At 32.5% G+C, this 19,979-nt stretch overlaps 2 protein-coding genes and 1 non-coding gene across 3 annotated transcripts; 1 reads left to right on the plus strand and 2 right to left on the minus strand.

Annotated features, from left to right (window-relative positions):
* Nucleotides 1-2,413: 2,413 nt before the first annotated feature.
* Nucleotides 2,414-3,872, plus strand: LOC148764881 (AT-hook motif nuclear-localized protein 20-like). Its single transcript, XM_088813736.1, has one exon. The coding sequence runs from the start codon at nucleotides 2,842-2,844 to the stop codon at nucleotides 3,655-3,657; it is 816 nt and encodes a 271-aa protein (XP_088669862.1). The 5' UTR covers nucleotides 2,414-2,841; the 3' UTR covers nucleotides 3,658-3,872.
* Nucleotides 3,873-7,127: 3,255 nt separating this feature from the next.
* TRNAG-GCC (transfer RNA glycine (anticodon GCC)) lies at nucleotides 7,128-7,198 on the minus strand. The gene has a single exon. It is a non-coding gene; the product is annotated as a tRNA-Gly (tRNA).
* A 2,764-nt stretch (nucleotides 7,199-9,962) lies between these two features.
* LOC105963032 (ethylene receptor 2) lies at nucleotides 9,963-13,606 on the minus strand. The gene is made up of 3 exons (XM_012987387.2): nucleotides 12,988-13,606; nucleotides 10,728-12,588; nucleotides 9,963-10,642 (listed from the first exon to the last, which is right to left on the minus strand). Exons 2-3 carry the CDS (start codon nucleotides 12,480-12,482, stop codon nucleotides 10,103-10,105), a joined length of 2,295 nt encoding a protein of 764 aa, XP_012842841.2. The 5' UTR covers nucleotides 12,483-12,588; nucleotides 12,988-13,606; the 3' UTR covers nucleotides 9,963-10,102.
* Between the last annotated feature and the right edge of the window lie 6,373 nt (nucleotides 13,607-19,979).

Raw genomic sequence — 19,979 nt, forward strand, 5'->3', positions numbered from 1 at the left:
TAGATCTACAGTGTAAAACTCGTCTGACGTAGCATTTAATTTTTTTTTCCTCTACTCTCTTGTTATTTTCTATTCTAAATTTCTATACATAATTTGAGTAATGTGCCAACTCATTTAATTTTCTTATTAAATAACAAAAAAAAAATCATTTAATGTATTTTTTTTTTTGTAATTTTTTATTTTCCTTTTTGTCTGGAAGTTTGGTAGTGGAACTTGCACAACTCAGTCTTACTTGTGGTTCTCTATGATGTCGGAATGCGGCTTTGTCGGGTTTAGATTTCAATGGAAGTGGTGTTTGAATTTTGATGAGTGAGAGAATACTTTGTTGTACACGTGTGCGAATGGGCTTTGCTCAACTCTTTTTTCCTTCTTTTAATACATTTTTTTTTCAAAATTTAAATAATTAAACCGTGGAAAAAGAGGTAATAGAAAAATAGGTGTGATCTAGTTATTGAAAACACAATTAAATGTGTAATACCAACTTGTATTTCATAATTGCAAATTGCAGCTACCTGGAGTAAGTGTACATAAAGTTCACTAGATTTTGTGATTCAATGTATATAATAAAAAGTTGATTAGATTTTATAAGTGAGTAAATAAAAAAACCAAGTTTGCATGCAGATTCTCAGACAAATGGGCCGATGAGCTCTCCAAGGCCCATGAAAAAGACAACCCCATTTGTAATTATGAGATTATTTATTTAAAAATACAGGGTAAATTACAACCACCACATGTGGTATGGTCAATTTATAAAAAAACCCTCTTGTTTGGATAATTGCATTTACCCCTCAAATATGATTTTATGTTACACCTCCATCCTTAGGGTGTCAAATTCGTGGAATGTGCTCTAGTTTGTACTCGTTTTATGTAAAAATACAGTTTTGATGCACCAAAATCTGATATGTACAAGCCAAAAACACATATTACGTTCATCTTGCTTCAAAATATAGAGTTCGAATGGGATAAACCAAGTACAAAAGTGATAATATTCCATATAATCTTGAAGATTCCACTAAATTTGAAACCGTAAGAGTGGACGTGTAAGAAGATTTATAGTTGACGAATTGTTGTAATTACCCAAATAGAAGGGGATTTCGTAATTTGAGCTCACCTTGGGGTTGTTGGTTGTAATTTACCATAAAAAGAAATAAAAAAATGGGTTAAATACAAAAACACCCCTGTACTATGGACTTTGTATCATTTACCCCCCTGTACTACACATAAATACAAAAACCCCCCTGCTATTATATTTTTTCCAAAATTTGACAAAAATACCCCTGCTAAACCTATAAATATAAGTGATTGTTTGAGCCATTTTCCACTATATTTTTTAACATTTTCGGTCAATCTTACTTGGGAAAGTTTTTTTTTTTTTCCTTCAAAACATTTAATTACTTAGATTTTTTTTTTAAATTTTCTGAATAAAAACCTTTTATTTTTGTCATTTTGAATTTCTTCATTTTCTCTTAAAAGTCTTCCGGTAGTTCAAATTTTCAACAATAATAGGATTGTAAAGATGTTTGTAATCTTAGGATGTTTGAACTACCGGAAGACATTTAAGAAAACAAAATGAAGAAACTCAAAATGACAAAAATAAAAGGATTATTTAGAAAATAAAAAAAAATGTAAGCAATTAGATGTTTTGGAGAAAAAAATATAAATACCAAAATTTTCAACGTAAAATTGACTGAAAATGGTAAAATATATAGTGGAAAATGGCTCAAACTATATATATATATATATATATATATATATATATATATATATATATATATATATATATATATATATATATATATATGCTTGAGTAGGGGTATTTTCGTCATATTCTAGAAAAAATGCAATGTGAGGGGGGTTTTTGTATTTATGTGTAGTACAGGGGGGTAAATGATACAAAATTTATAGTACAGGGGTGTTTTTGTACTTAACCCTAAAAAAATTTGGGGAGTGTTGAATGGGTGCAAGTGTTGGGGTTTCCGTCAAGTAAAAAAAGTATGTTGGAAAATGAGAAAGCGACGTGCTCTCCACCTCCCAACTTGCACCAGACCCACCATATATTCATTCCCCCCACCCCATTTTTTATATACAATACATAAACCCTAGCTACCTCTCTCTATATATTTTATATATAATAATATAATAAAGATTAAAGAGTACTCACTCACCAAAACACACACCCCACTGACACACACAAAGATGCTACATACAAATACAGAGTCACACACACACACACATACGTATAAATTATACATACACAAGTCAGCAGCTAAGCCTAAATGGCCGTAAACACACACAGACAAAAGGGTTTGTCACTAAACAAATTAATTAATAAATAAACCCTCAACTACATATACATATCATTACATGTATCTATAGTCTTACATTTTAATTTCCATTGTTTATATATAATAATTGATCTGAGAGTTGATAGTATTTTATTTAGTAATTAGCATTTTGCTCAAAGCTTTTGTCTTCTTTATTCTCTCTTCTTCTTTCTTCTTTCTTCTTTCTTCATGTTGTACCTGATTCTGTGCTAGGGTTTCAATTCTCTATTATTTAATATTAATTATTACAGATCTTCTTTTCTTCTCTTCTTCAAATCCTCTCTCGTTAGGGTTTCAGCTAATCTTCTATCATTCTTACATGTTGTAATTTCAAGGAATATATTAATTTTTATTAGGGTTTGTTCCAAGAGTTGTCAAACAGAGAGAGAGAGAGAGAGAGAGAGAGAGAGAGAGTCCATATTTCGATTAATCGGCCGATCAGAATTAAGTAGCAAGTCTGGCGAACCGGTGGTGGACGGGGGTTCAGGTGGGTCTACCGGGATCCGACCCGGGATCCATGATGGGCAGTAAACGCCCGGAAATGGATCTTTCCGTCAACGAAAAGAGCGGCGGAGGGAGCAGCAGCCGCGGCGAAGACGATGACGACAAAGGCGACGAGCCCAAGGAAGGCGCCGTCGAAGTCGGCAACCGCCGCCCGCGCGGCAGGCCGGCCGGCTCCAAGAACAAGCCGAAGCCACCTATCTTCGTAACCCGCGACAGCCCCAACGCACTCCGCAGCCACGTGATGGAGGTGGCCGGAGGCACCGACGTGGCGGAGAGCATAGCCCAGTTCGCCCGCCGCCGCCAGCGCGGCGTCTGCGTCATGAGCGGCAGCGGCTCCGTCACCAACGTCACCATCCGCCAGCCCGCGGCCCCCGGAGCCGCGGTTGTGCTCCAGGGCCGGTTCGAGATTCTCTCACTGACCGGGGCCTTCCTGCCCGGTCCGGCTCCACCCGGAGCCACCGGTCTGACCGTCTACCTAGCCGGCGGGCAGGGTCAGGTGGTTGGCGGGAGTGTGGTGGGGCCGCTGGTGGCGGCGGGGCCTGTAATGGTGATTGCCGCAACATTCGCAAACGCAACTTACGAGAGGTTGCCTCTGGAGGAGGAGGAGGAGACAGGTGGCTCAGCCCAGGGGGGCACGGCGGCAGGTGGTGGCGCCGCCCCAAGTTCGCCGCCGGGAATGGGTCAACCACAACAACAGCATCATGGAATGGGGGGTGATCCTTCTTCAAATTTGCCAATATATAATTTAACACCAAATTTAATGGCAAATGGAGGTAATTTAAATCATGATGCATATGCTAATTGGTCACATCCAAGGCCTTCATACTAAGGTAAAATAATTAAATAATATTAATAAATTATTATTAATATTAATAATTCAGATAAGAATATTAATAATCAGTTTTATGTTGTTTGTATGTGTAATTTATAATGTGTGTAGAGGGAAAACCATTTTATTTGGATTTCTAATGTATATTAAGTGATAAGCTTATGTTTCTCATTTTCTTCTGATCTGCAGCAGTTTGCAATAATTTAACATTAATTAATTATGGGCTTGCTTATTTAAATCTTACTTCTATGTTTTCCAATAATTTGTAACAAATTAAAATATGGTTTTTTATTTTATTAATTCATAGACCAATGTTAATTAAGAATGTAGAAATTGTTGCTAATTAATATGGATTATTATAATCAAACATAATGTGGTTTGATAAATTGAATACTATAATTTGCCTTGTTTTGATTATAGATCATGATTCATATATTCTTAATAATTTCAAGATTGATAAAATAATAAGCAATTATGTTACTTGGATATTTCTTGATCTCTTTTTAGCTTGAATGGTTTTAAACAAATTGAATGCTTTACTATTAATCATGTCCATTTTAACTTTTTTTTTTTAGTTTATCATCACCATTGAATTAAGCTAAATAATGCTAAGTTTCGCATTCATTTTCTCTTAATTATTGTGATCTTTCGTTCTTGACGAAGTATCTATTCTATCTTACATTCGATAAGCTTCATCGAATTATTTTGCGTCTTTGACTTACATACATATACATGTGTGTAAAATATATATGAATGTATATATATGCACGTGTATATATATAACTAGGTCAAGTTCATCTGATGTAGCATAGAAAAAACATATCTTGAAATTCAATTGTACTATTGTGTATCAAAGATTAATTTAGGTTACGGCGATGGTGTTATGACCGATCAAATCTATGTTACACTGCATAAAATATACATTATATAAATTTTTACCTTTGATCTACACACATCAAAATAGTTACGATCTACACATCAAAATAGTTGCGCGTTGATGAACATGAAAAAAGGAAGAAGGATCAATTTCAACTGTCTAATTAAGTACCATCATTGCAATCTTTCATTTAAACAATGATTAAAAAAATAATTATTTTTTTATTTATATGTATTTTGTTTTTTTGTGATAATCATTGAAAAGGGCGAAGTGTTTTTTAATTGTATTCGTGCTTAAACAAATTTAAAAGAAATGGATTTATGCTCAATAAAAAGTTTATTGTTTTACTAAATTAGGTAAAGATAGTATTGGATGAGCTCATTCTATTATTGAACTTCCCATTTTTTATTCTAATAATGGATCCGTTTATGTTTCTCAATTCTCCATCATTTAAATTTGTCAAGTGGAAAAGTTATTCATGCATATATAAAATTACACTATTTAGTATTTTATAAATTATTTTCCGACGGGGTAAATCTATACTCTTATATAATAGCTTGTGAAGCACATACAAGAGACATAAATAATATTGGGCTAACCATACGTGACAACCGACTGTAGGAAATGAGACTCGAACATGGATCAATTGACACTGCTGACTCACTTGCTCCAACCTCGATGTCATTCCTTGCGAGATATAAAAAATACTTTTCACGAGGCGATAAGTTGTTACACATTTTATAAGTTGTTAAACAACTTATAAATTTAGGCAAAAAACCCCTCTAAATTTGCAGTTTCTTAATTAGTCTAGATTGAAACAAAGAGAAAAATGAATGGAAAAAGAAAAAAAAAAAAAAAAAAAAAAAAAAAAGAAGTTGTAATTAAAGGTGACATGAGGGACCATATTCACATGAATTCACGTGTAATTGTTAATTAACCTTAATTAAAAAAATGCTAATTAATTAGCAACTTGGGATAATATCCCACCACTAAAGTCCAATGAGATGGCCCCTTTAGGGTCAATAATTACTTGTTTTTTTAATATTTAATTAACAATCGCTTAACGCCAAATTATGCAAAATTTGATTCTCTTGTTCACAGTTAGCTTTCCAAATGTTGGCACACCACTTGCACAATATTATTTAATATTATGCAAATTAAACCCCACTTTTTTTTCTTATTTACCTTTGAAACACTAAGGCAATGTGTGGAAGCGTTTTTGATCTTATTTTGATTTCATTTTGAGAAAATATGTTTTGGGGGAATAATTTGAGAATGAAAGTAATGTTTGTTTGTATTTTGGAAGGAGACAAAATACACTGTAGCAGTCAAATCATATTTAAAGGTATTAGAAAAAAGTATTTTTGAAGAAAAAAAATTGAAAGATGAAGTAATGTTTATTTGTTTTTTAGTGAAGACATTTTTTACTGTAGCAGTCTAATCATTTTACTGTAGCAGTCACATCATGTCTGAAGGAGATAAAAACTTTTGAAATTGTTTTGAGAAAATGATTTGAAAAGTGTAATAAATCTCATTTTATTTTGGGAACACAATGAAAACAAAATAAAAATGATTCCAAACATTGCCTAAATAGCCAACTACTCAAAAGTTCACATCACCCAAGATATATATCACACAAATCATTGATTTCGTAAAACCTACACCTGTGACTGTTTGATTAAACTTATAAGTTATTTTAACAGTTTATAAGCTGGTGTAGAGCTTTTAAAATCTTTTTATAAGTATAAATAACTCATTATTCAAACAATTCAAAAATTATTTCTAAATATAAGACGTAAGAGTTAATCAACTCTCAGAACAACTTATTAGACCTAAGTATTTATCTGTTGTTTAGAATAAGCCAAGTAGACTCTTTAATCAATAAAATTTAATTACCAAAATTATTTTTAAAAAGAAAGAAAATCAAAGGTGCACATCACCTTGAAAGAGAATCCACTTGACCCCTAATTAATGAAATATAGACCACCCATTAACGCCGAAAACTATAATTATTGTGTCCCAAATTATAATATTTTAATTTTGTGGGGACTAGTTTAGAATATTATAATAATGAATTTATGTGGTGGGGGACTATATAATATATATATGGACTAGTTCTCCAAAAAAAATAAAAATAAAAACACAATGGCCTAGAAATAATTTCTGTCTTTTTCTTTCAAATCCATGTTAATGGTGGTACCATGTCTTTATCGTGGAGTACATGTCACTTTGTGTTACACAATTGACCATAATAACCCTTGACCTAATTATTATTAATTCACTTAATTGTCCAAATCCAACAATTGTCATTAAGCCTTAATAGTCAATTAACAAAACCATGGCGCGTGGTCTTTGGATCTTTATTTAATGGTGTTATATATATTTCTAATTGCATAGTCATCAACAGCGTTTAATTAACAAGAAAATAAGATTTAACGATTATTATTTCCAATTTCTCTTTTGAAATATATTTGCAAGATTTTTTGTTGCATTAAAGTTTATCAAATAAAGTTATATATACATTAAAACCAACAAAAAAGAAAATAGAACAAACAAAAAGGCTATAAATTAAAAAAAATTAAAAATAATAAACTGCACCAGCCGGGAATCGAACCCGGGTCTGTACCGTGGCAGGGTACTATTCTACCACTAGACCACTGGTGCTTGTTGATGAAGTTTTGGTATATAGATTTATAACTATTGTATAATTCCATTTAACATGTGTAATTAACCAAAATTGCAAAGACATAAATAATTATAAACATCACCCTCTTTATTCTTTAATAACGAAGAAACTATGATAAATTGTTTTATGTGGTAAACTTAAATTAGATTTGATCATAAGAAAATCTGTATAGGCCCAATGGGAGTGACATACTTAGCCGGGTTAAACCTCAATTAGATTTTGAGGCTCGTAAAAATATTTTTCAGCCCAAATATGTATAATTGGGCCGGGTCTAATTTATACCTTTAAGTCACTTAAGGCACACCACCAAATTTGATGAATCCTTTCTATAATTGTGGTCTATAGGTAACTCCACAAAAAAACTTCGAAAATTCTGAAACCGTAATGAATTTTCAATTTTCGAAATCGGAGTTGAAAATCAGTTCTTTTCCTGCCAAAAACTTAAACAAGAAAAAATTGATAATATTTTTTTTTAAATCCGATATCCGACTCCTTGCTTAATTTATAAATGGTTCTTGATGATGGTCAATTTGGCAAGCTTGGGCCGAACTCCCTAAAGATAGGCCCAACGAATGATAAAAATGGGAGCCCAAACAAATAGATCGGGCTGAAGGCCCAAGAAGCATCGTATATGTGCTGGGGGAGTTCGTTAGAGAGGGAGGTCGCCAAGACCTAACTTGTTCGTCAGGTAAATACGAAAGTGCGTAATAGGTGGTGATCACGAGATGAGTCATCGGAAGTGTATTATTAGGAGATATCTTCTCTCGAGCAATAAGGAAAGAAGATAAAATCATATATCCCGAGTCCCGACCACTTCAATGCCGCAACCCTAAATTCGACGTGTAGTGAACTTTCCGACGACAGGGTTTAGCAAGTGATCATGGGAGTGAAAATCATTAATCAAGATTCTCTCTATGTAAGAAAAAACATATCCATTTTACGAAAGGGCGTAGAGTTGACTGAATCCAGGTTTCAAGAGTGGATTAATTATTCAATCCTCATATAATCTTATCATCTTATCATCTAGATCCGTTGACTCCAATTTGAATTATTTACTAATTAAATATTATTTATTCTATTTTAATATCACTAAGTGTACTTATAACAAGCTAGCGTATAATAATAATATGCATTTATGAAATTACGCGCACTACACATGATGTGTTTGCATAGTATTTAAAATAAATAAATTATATATCTTTTTTATATAAAAATGTAGGAATTATGAGAAATGTGAGGGGGCCATGGCCCCCCTTATTCCTGTAATGAAGAATATTTAATTGTTAGGCACCACCAACATATATATATAGAGAGAATTATAACTTGAGGCCTATTTCTAATTAATTTATGAATTCTAAGACCTAGGTCTTAGGTCATGGTCATGATGCAAGTGAAATAAAGTTGTCACATAATTTTTTATTTTTATTTTTGGTTATTTATTTATTTATTTTATTTATTCATTTCATTGATCACATGTGACAGGTTAGATTAACTTGTATATAATAAAGAGTTCAATAGGGTGCACATGATGCCATGCATATACATCCACTTAATAATGCAAATTTAAAAATAAAGCATAAAGAACTTTCTCCAATAAAGATCGTCTACATTAATTTATTTAGGTTTGTTTGATTGTTAAGATTAAATTGTACAGTTTTAATGATAACTTAATTGCATATATAATTAGACCAAGTGATACACCAACTCTCTTACCACTCAAGATCTAGTGTTCAAATTTTGGCCCCATCCCAATAATTTTTTATTTGATTTGTATTAAAAAATACTAAACAAGCAAGTGAACTTGCGACAATTGACTCAGGTTCGAATTCCTTTTATAATGATTGCTAGATTGAATTTGTCACACATAGTTATAGCATAGTATCTATTATACGATAGTGCGGATTTATCCAGTACACATATACGGCTGATTGCGGTTTTTTTCATTACCGCAAAAGAATAAAAAAAAAATTATAGACCGGCCGGCTTGAAAAATTATCCAATTAGGTAATAAGACCAAATTATTTAAATAATTATAGTTTATCTAATCACCTAAACAATAACTTAAAGTATAAGATAGTTGCATGTAGATCAAGATCCATCTTCATAAAAATCATTAATCTATTAATTTAAGCCGACAAAAAAGTCCTATAATATAGGTAAACCTGCAATTTTTCAATGAGAATTTTCAACTTTTTAAGCCAACTTGCACATAAATATTACCAATTTTCAAATAGAATCTGGCATTGTTAAATATATTTAATTTTATATGATCATTTATAATTAAAAAAATCAAATGCAGAGCCCTTGGCCTCAATCTCTTCAACCCATACAAGAAAGCAAAAGGTTAAAATCAAGAATATAATAAAATTGTTGCAATGGATTCATAGTATCTAACCCCCCTCTCAATTCTCAAGTTGGTTTATTATGAAATAAAACTCCAAAAAATATATTTAAAAGTAATGTTTTTATTTTCATAAAAAAAGAGAATAATCATTATTTTCTTTGAATTAGGTCATATCTATGTAACACCAGCACATTGAGTGTATGCATCTATCTTCATATTGATTTTTCAGTTTTGCATTTTTCTCAAAAATATTAAATAAAATGAATCCTAATTCCTAAACAAATTTCGAAATTTTAGTTTAATCAACTTAATATTCTTCGCCGAACACAAAAATTTATTTAATCATAAATATTAAATAAAACGAAAATAAATCCTAACAAAAATATAAACCACATAAATGAAAGAAGATGAATTTTCTATACCATTTTTTGATCATTAATTCTTGTATCAGGGGAGCTATTTATACCAATTAAAATTCCTGCCATAAAAACATTTTAATTGCTAAAAAGAAAAAAAGAAACACCAAAAACATCAATAATCAAGCCAAGATTCTATTAGCCTGCATCAAAATCCTTCTAAGCTCGTCCGAAATTTCCCGAAAAGTCCCCGGTTTTTGAATAAGTCCATTCATCCCGATTTTCGCACACTTGTCCCTCGTTTCTCCATCATCGTTCGCAGTCAAAGCAACGATCAACGGCCAATTCCTGCTCCTAAATTTCCTAATCCTCGTCGTTACATCGTAGCCGTCCAAATCAGGCAAGTTAAGATCAAGAATCACGATTTGACAGGTGGCGGAAAAGTTCGATTCGAGTGCACTAACACACTCGTACCCACTCGAAACTGCATAAACAACACAACCGAGTTTCTCTAGAAGCTTCCGTGTGACAGCCCTATTCACATCATCGGGATCCGCCAAAAGAACTTTCAACCCTCTAAAGAGGGAATTCGAATGGACTCGGTCCGATGGGTCAGAAATATCGGGCCCCGCGATTGGACGGACGTGAAACCGTAAAACAAGAGCCATGCTTTTATCGAAACCTTCAGGATTCGACACCACCCATATATCCCCTTGCATTAACTGCAAAAAAAAAATCATTACAACCCAAATCAAAATTTTCATAAACGGACGAAAAAAGAAAAAAAAAAAAGAAAAAAAATTATACCTGAACTAATTTCTTGCATGCACTAAAGCTCATATTCTCCTCTACCGTACCGTAGTATCTATTCCCACCATACGGAATCACAGGAAGAATATTCTCTTCCGGAGAATCAATATGGCGAATCCCGATTTCGAAACGGATATAAACATACCCGTCGGACGAATTTGACCTCCAATGACCCCATCTTTGCTCGTTGGATCCCTGCCCTCCACCAGCCGAATAGACTCGTAAAGTAAGGCAACCCGCTCCTTTGCTTCCATTCAAAAGACTCCTTACCATATGTAAAATGACCAAAAAGACCCTTCTTTCGTCTCCCATGACATGATTCGGCAGAGACTTTTCAGCCTCGATTACAAAACTGTACCCCTTGTAAGAACACAGACATTTCGAGAGACAAGCGGCTTCTTTAATCATTGAATGGAGTTCAAAGTACCTCATCTCTAAAGAGAATCTTCCGTTGTCCTTTCCCGAAGTATCCATTATGTCGGTTATTAAGGTTGAAAGAACATTACTTGTCCTAACCATGGTGTCGCAAAGAAGCCTTTGCTCGGTGCTCAATTTCTCGTCCTGCATGACCGAGAGCAAGCCCATAATCGAGTGCATGGGCCTTCTAAGCCCGTTACTCATCACCATTTGAAAAGCATTTCTTGCCTGGCTCGCCATTAAAGCATCTTGTTTAGCTTGTTGTAAAGCTCGATTTTGCTCGACCAATTTATCCCTCATGAGCTGAGATTCTTCGAGCACCGAAGCGTGCGAGAGAGCCACCGCCACCTGGTCGGCCACCACCTCCACAATCTCGAGTTCTTGATTGCTCCAAGACCGATCTTGCTCGCTCGGAAGGACTAATACAAGAATCGCGTAGCAAGCCGGAAGCATCTCCGGTGTGCCGCCCTTGAAATTCGAAACCCTAAGCATCGGCATCCGGATAGCCGCCACCGCCCCCGGCGGCTCGTGGGCCCCACCGCCACCGCTGATTACAGAAAGTGCCGAATCGGGGTTGAGTATTTTGGCCCCGTCGCTTCCTTTAACCTCCCTCACGGCGGGGTCACCGGTGGAGATTGGCGGTGTGGCGGCGGCTTTTGAGAAGCTCCTCCCTTTCAATTCGTGGGTGAGGTTCATCTCTGTTTTCGAAGTGTTCGGCATCCAAATAGCGCAGTTCTGCAAATCGAGTGCCTTCGAGAGCTCGACTAGGGTTGTATCTAATATCGTGTGGCGGTCGAGAGACTTACGTATCTCTTGCGTAAGCATACGTACGTGCCACCCCGCTTCTTCTTGTTTCTTGATTAAGCCAACTTCTCGATCAAGATCCCATGTCTTTTTCTGCAGCATGAACTCCCTCACTTTGACTTTGAGCAATAATGGTATTAGGGTTATAAGGGTTATGGCGGTGGCAAAAGAAACGAGGGCGGTTAAAAACTTGAAGACCGTTAGGGCAAGCATGAGCTGGAATGAGTGGGGCCCATAAGTCCACCCATTGAGAAGATGAGTCATACCACAGAGGACTATGAAAGCTATGAATTGGAAAAGCACCCATTTGAAAGGGATGTTTGAACAGCTTACGAAGTAGAGGAGCTCGATCGGGATTGAGAAGTAAGCAACTGCGATCAAAAAATCGCTGATGCGTTGGCACTCGAGAATTGTTTCGATGCTAAAGAAGTAGCTTTCGTCTTCGCAGTTGCATCGAAAATCGGTTTCGGCAGTTGGTTTGGAGAGAAGGAAGGAGAGAGTTAGCAAGAAAATCAGCGACTGTTTCGACATTGCGTCCAATAATACATGAATCTTGAATTCGACTATTTAACTTTCGGTTTTTTTCTCCGAAAAATGCAGCTCAATTCACGGCTTTACAGACAGACCCCATCGATTCCTAATATTCAATCAAACGAAACTACATAGATCAGCAAATGAAAGATAAATTCGATTCTCATTTGCAATGCATAGGCATATTATAATACGAAGATAAGAAAGCATATAACGGTGTGCAAGAAACAATACCCATACTTAAGATATTAAGGATCTGATCCACCATCTATCCAAAAGAAAGAAAGAAAATTTGGACTGTGTTTAAATATCATAGTATCTGTAATAAACTGATCATAATATTAAGGGTTTCCATTACTAGACTGGATTCAGCACTACAGTATCAATCAACGGCCATGATTAAAACCCAAAAAAAAAAAACAACTGAATTAATACAAATTCCCAAAAATTAAAATTAAAATTAAAATTAAAATTAAAATTAAAATGAAAAATTAAGAATAATTACCAGAAGAAATGCAGAGTCTCTAATCTTCAGATCTTTATCTCTGCATTTCATGCAGGGAAAATTTTGCTTCTTCAACTGCGAATCTGAAAGTGCATTGATAACATCGACCAGTACAAATACCTAAACCACTGATCGAACCCCAATGATAAACCCATCATATAAACAATTTTCCCAAAATTAAAATTAAAAAATTAATCCTAAGCTGTTTCTATTGCCCCAATCTAAACCGCCGGTTCACACCTTGAAGATGCAAATGCATCTGTATTTAGACTTAATTTGTAAAAGGAGGAATTAGCTCTCGAATAATCAGCGCGGATTTCGAGATATAGAGTTTGTTTAAGAGAGAGAAAGACTGAGTTTTTTCACACACACACACACAAAAGGAAACTGAAAACTTCTATGTACGCAAAGCAGGTGGAATTTTGAAACGAGGAGCGAAGCAAGTGAGGAAAAAATTGGTTCTTTATTTTTATTTTTTTATTTTTTTTTTTGTTTTTGACAATGGAGGTGAGAGAATTAATTGTAGAGAGAGAAAGATGGTTCGGGGAAGAGGAAATCTGAAGGGGGGTTTACATGAAGAGAACTTAGACACACTTTTAGTTTTTGTTTCCCCAAAAATAAAATATATAATATAAAATTATTAAATAATTAAATATAATAAAATAAAAAATTGAAAAATAAAATGAATCAGCATGAGCTGCTATCAAACCTCGTCCACCGCATAAACTATGACATTTGTGATTTACCTATTTCTTCTCTATCAAAAAGGTTTATTATTTGTTTATTTTTAACTAAAAAAAAGTCATATATATATATATATATATATATATATATATTAATTGAAAAAAATATACATATTCTGGACTTATATTGTAAGATTTTGTAGAAGCTGCATCCGGTGATTATGTACAATTGGCCTGAACATAATAATACGCACCCATGTCTGTATAGATTTATGCTGCAAAAGTATTCGTTGTTTTTTTTTAGAGTAAACTGCAAATACTACCCCTGTGTTATCTCGAAATAGCGAAAACCCCCCTGTGATAAATAAACTAGCAAAAACCCCCCTGTGAAATTTAGTCAAAGGCAGAATCCCCCCTAGCTGATTTTTTAGACTTGAAATGACAAAATTGTCCCTCAAAATGTATTTATATATATACATATTATATGTATATTTATTCTTTTTAATTTGTTTGTTTAGAAATAAAAAAAAATAGTAAACAACTAAATTGATTATTTTTTAAATAAAATAATTAAAATATTTATAAAATATAAGAATTTATTAATTGCAAGACTCCAGGGGTATTTGTGTCTTTTTATATCAAGTCAACCCTCAAATAGTTCCATAGGGGGGTTTTTGCTATTTAAATAATTTCACAGGGGAGGTTTTTGCTAGTTTATTTATCACAGGGGGGTTTTTGCTATTTCGAGATTACACAGGGGTAGTTTTTGCAGTTTACTCTTTTTTTTTATCGGGTGTAGCATCTCATAGACCTTCCTTATAATAACGCCCGTATTTTGGATATTAGTTTCCGAGATACATAATGTACTTATTCCATATAAAATCATACATATATTGCTCTATCTTTCATATTTAATGAAAATAATCAGAGTACGAAATACAATATTTCACAAAAAATAATCATGGAACATCTAATTTTTACATGTTTGATAGTTCGATTAAAAAAATTTAAACATTCAAATATTTTTCTTGGTTTAATTGTATATTAGAAAAATTAAGATTGTTTTAAAAATACTTATCTAAAAGTTATATGAATGAAATTTAACTTCTAATCAAATTAGTGTGTGTGTGTGTGTATAATTCATAAAAATAAAATTTGGAAATCGGATTTGCTTGCTCCATTGATTTTGCCCTAAATACTGACATTATATTTATGTCACTAATTTCTTGTTGTTGTTAAAAAACATGTGGCTATTTCAAGTTGACTTTTTGTCAAGTAGACTTTGGGCCTTGAAAGTTGGGCCTGTGATTGAATTGGACCGGGTCAACCCGTTTACTTAGTCGTGAATAGATTTTTTAATTTCGCATTAGTGATATTAATTGATCAGCTAAACTATTTTTACACTAATTAATATTTTTATTTAAATAATTAATTCATTGATTGGGAAAAGAAAAAATATCATATATATCGTGCAATTACTTTTATATTATGTAAGTTTTTTAATTTTAATATACTTTTATTTTTATTATAAATATATTTAATATAAAATTAATAATATTATAAATTAATTAAATAAATAAATTATAGTTCATTTTTTTATTTCGTAATTTTTTTTATTATAGTTTATAATAATAAAAACATAATAATATTAATAAAAGATAATACAAAAATGGGTTCTAGCTCGAGCCCGAACTCAAACTCGAAGAGTTCGAGCTCGCCAAAACAGCAAGGCTCGACTCGTTTAGTGCTCTTCTTCGAATAGTAATACCAAAAAAGGTATGAGGATTTTGCACAATTTTGAACAACCATATTCACAATTTTGCTATTCTTAACATAACTAGTAACCATGCCCGTGCGTTGCACGGACATCATTCCAAAAAGGAAAAAAAGAATATTTAATTACATGACACATAAAATTGTAAGATGAAATATTAAAATATTTAATTGTGAAATTTAAATTTCACTACCATCAATGTTCCTAAATATTTGATAATTCAAATCCAGTGAATCCAAGATATTTTAACGTTTAGTGTCCTAAAGACTTCACTACGTGCATTAACAAATTTTGAGATGGTGAAGTATTGTGTATGGATATCGTGAGAATGAAATTTTTTAATTGTTCTACAAAGTATGAAGCATTTGATAAAGAACAAATTAATTAAGAAATATAAGCTATCAAAATGATGAAACATAAAAGAAAACTCCGACAGTAAACTATTAATTACAGTTATAATAAAAAGGGTTAAATACATTTGCACCATTAAAGTATATCCTTTGTATCACTTACGCACTTAAACTATTATTTGTAACACTTATACCTCTCACGCACAATTTAATTTGTATTTTATATTCTAATATCTTAAAATGTTATTTTTTATTGAAAGGAATAAGTAAAAGAACAATTAAATTATACAACTAAAAATATCTGTTGAAAAATGCAATATTTTAAAATTTAAAAATATTATCTTGTGTTGGGTAGATATTTAATAAATAACATCTCATTTTTATTGGACCAATTAACCGAATATATTTATATCCGTAAATTTTAACAAATCAATACATAATTAATAGTAATTTTAAGTATTTAATTTATTTTAGTTCATTAATTTCTTAAAATATATTTTCATTCATTGTATCACCTTTTAATTATGGGAAAATTAGAGAAAACCCCCCATCTAGGAAATATAGTTAAGGAAACACCTCCTCCCAAAAATAATTAGAGAAAACCCCCTTAGCTATCTTCCACATAAGTGATATTTTTATAATTCCAAAATTACCCTTAATTGTCTACTATACTCTTTCAAAACCCGAATCTTATTTTCTCTTCTCCCGTCTCTTCTCTGCTTTTTTTTTTTCTCTATATTATATTTTTCTCTCTCAATTCTTTAGGTTATTCTCTCTTGATCGAAAGATGAAGAACCAACCACCGACATCACCGCCAGAACAACGATGTCAATTCCGTTGAAGTCGTCGTCGTCGTTGTCGTCCCCATCGCCGTCGGGGTCATCGTCGTTGCAGATCTTAACAAAATCCATAAAGATGGTGATGATTTTGATAGCGATTCTGAGTTTGAATGCCACGATTGCTACATTGGAGGCAAAAATAGGTAAAATTGTCGATTTGTCGCCGGAATCGGATTTTGATGGGTGGTGGTTCTGCTTTGATTGGTGGTGCGAGTTGTGATTTTATTTATTTATTTGTAATAAAAAAAACCATCATAATATCAAAGTAATGTGGTGATGGTGTGTTGTGGCGGCGGTGTGGTGACGATTGGGTTGGGGTGGGGGGGTGGGGTGCAGATTTGTGGTTTTTGTTGGATTTGGCGGAGGACTGCGCGTATTGAGAATTTCGCGCATGCTGAAACCTTAATCGAGTATGTACATGTTCATAGTCGATTAAGCTAATCGACTATGCTCTGGCAATCGATTAAGGTTGATCGACTCCAATTTTTTTATTTTATTTTTCGAATTTTTGTTTATTGATTCCAATTGTATAAATTATTTATAATATTTGTATATTTTTTGTTTTTGTAATATATAGTTGATTTTGCATTCTTCGCAATTGTGATTTGTTATTTTTAGTGGCAGATTCTTAATCGACTACGGTTCACATCATAGTCGATTAATATGCTTCATTGACTCCAATTTTTAATTTGTTTCTGGATTTTTTGTTTATTGATTCCAATTGTATAAATCAATTATAATGTTTTTATATTGTTTGTTTTTGTAAAATATAGTTGAGTTTGCATTTTTGTAGTTTTGATTTGTTATTTTTAGTAGTCGGTTCCTTAATCGACTATAGTTCATCATAGTCGATTTAATATGCTTCATAGTCGATTAATATACCTGATAGAGAAAAAAAGTTAAAAAATGAAAAAAAAAATTAAAAATTAATTTTTTTTAAATGAATAATAATAATAATAATAATAATAATAATAAATTAATAATAATAATAAATAATAATAATAATAATAATATAAAATAAAAAAAATAAAATAAAAAAGAAGAAAGAGAGAAAGACACGACAAATGGGTCATGAGATAGTGTGTAAGGTAGAGAGACATAAATGAAAAAAATGGTGGTTGAAATTTGAAGTGGGTTTTTCTCAAATATTGCAAAATAGTTTTGGCATGTTCGTATCAAAAGAAGTATTGAGGGGTATATCAAAGAGTCCTTTAATTATTGTTCAAAATTTAATTTTTGTTATTTTTCAATTTTATATGATCCAATAATTATTAGATTGTTATATTATATATTATGTGTAAAATTTTAAATAATTAATGTTGAGAGGTAAATGTTACAAATAATACTTTAAGCGGCGATTGTTACATATACTATTTTCAAGGATGCAAAGTAACCCTATAAAAAAACACTTAAACAAAAATTCCAGCAAAACCTTAACTACTCGTCAATCAAAAATAAAACCACGGCAGGCATTCTCTATCATTATCTCTCTTGAAAGATGGCAGCACATCTTTACGTAAATCAACAAAGAAAGCAAACTGTTCTAAATAATTTCACCTAAAAAAACCACAAAAATCACATCATACAAATTATTAAAAGAAATGAAAAAAACAATGCATGTAAATTGCATAGGATTCATCAAGACCACAGTCTCCACGAATAATTTCTGTCAAGGAATCAAGAATGTAAAAGCTCGGTCTCAACTAACTTTTGATAAGAGTTTCATGTACATGTGGTATGTGTTATTATTTAAGTCAATTAGAATTAGTCAAATCATATGTTAGTGTGTAGTTTTTTATTAGTTGGTATGAATTAAATTAGTGGGATAGTGTAATTAAGGGGTTAGTGGGATGGTAGTTTAGTTATTATTTATGAGTATTCTAAATAGATCGTGATTATAATGTTACGTGCATGATATGAAGTTTAAGATAAGAATCAATTAATCTCCCTTTGTCTTCTCTTAATTCTCCTCTTTGTTCTTTCATAAGTCATATCTCACAAAATATTCTTTTTAATTCTTGAAATTATGTTTATTTGCTCAAATTACCACGTAACAATATGAGATAAAACGACCATAGGTATGAAAATGAATTGCTCATAGGATGCCCAAAAATCCAAAGGCACAAATAATCATTCGTCTATCTCACTGGAATTTCATTTACGAAGAGAGCAATATGCAAATATTTCACCTGCATATGGACATGGATAAATTTGAATGTCAAAAATCATATCGTGTCCAGTATATTACGCGGCTTTTCAACGTAGGGACCAAATTATGTTTCATTCAATCTACCAATGATCTCAAAACTACTTTCATCTGAAAATGACAACTATTGGAAACTGAAGTTTATATTCAACCAATGATAGATGTAAAATATTAATAAAACAACATAGTCAGTGCTTCAAAGGGAAAACATGTATTCATTGTTATGATATCAGAAATTATAAATTAAGATGGGGACAATAGAACCCACAAAATCAAGAAAAATATTTTTTCTAAAAGAATTATAAAGAAAATGATGTATACTATAAAAATAAGCACAATCCAGGACAATGCATATGATTATTTCAAAGCCAATAACAAAGTGAAGCGTGCTACTCTCAAGCCCGATAATTGAACTTGCATTACTAAGATTAAGGCAACCTTGTAAAATATAGCAATTACCTTGAAAAGTATTCCGTTTAGTCAACTCCTCGAATCTCAAAAACCGGAATCATATATTCTTCTGTAGATTTGGCATTGGACGAAATAAAGATTACCAATACTTGGTAAAATATGAACATAAAAATAGCATAGAGTTTGTTTATAAAGGGCAAAAACAAAAATAATTACGTGGAAATTTTTAAAACCGGAAACTAAATGTTTTAAATGTTCATTTAGTCAATAATCTCAAAAGTCCATGTGCAAACACATATAAAAACTGTTATCCTCATGCAGCTTGCAGGAAACATTTATTCATGCATTAACTCAAATAATATGGAATATGTACTTCCCTTGTCTCCAATGAAAACACACCTTGTGCTGCGCCTGCTAGTAGTTGTTGCAGGTGTCACTTCAATAATAGATGCGACTGTAAAAACCACGATAAAATTGGGTTTGTAATTGAATATTTGAGTGATATGGAAGTAGAATGAAGAGAATGACATAAGAAATTCGGATTTGAAGGAGATTTTAGGGTTGCCAGTTACCACCATCTTTTACAGTTTTTCCGTCGGATCGTGCGTTGTCATTGAAATCAAGAAAATAGTAATACGTGGGGTTGTTTTACTTTTCTTCTTTTTAATCGTGTGGAACGGCAAAAAAGAAAAGAAAAAAACCTGCCAAAATTTGGAATGACAAAATTGC

Source organism: Erythranthe guttata, chromosome 14 (assembly GCF_056151865.1).
Source record: "Erythranthe guttata isolate IM_541 chromosome 14, IM_541, whole genome shotgun sequence".
NCBI classification, from domain to species: Eukaryota; Viridiplantae; Streptophyta; class Magnoliopsida; order Lamiales; family Phrymaceae; genus Erythranthe; species Erythranthe guttata.

What these genes read in the sequence shown, in the direction of transcription:
- LOC148764881 (XM_088813736.1), top strand. Translation starts at nt 2,842, where the DNA reads ATGATGGGCAGTAAACGCCCGGAAATGGATCTTTCCGTCAACGAAAAG.
- LOC105963032 (XM_012987387.2), bottom strand. Translation starts at nt 12,482, where the DNA reads ATGTCGAAACAGTCGCTGATTTTCTTGCTAACTCTCTCCTTCCTTCTC. An exon ending in CATGCAAGAAATTAGTTCAG is followed by an intron (nt 10,643 to 10,727) that starts GTATAATTTTTT and finishes TTTTTTTTGCAG; the next exon opens with TTAATGCAAGGGGATATATG.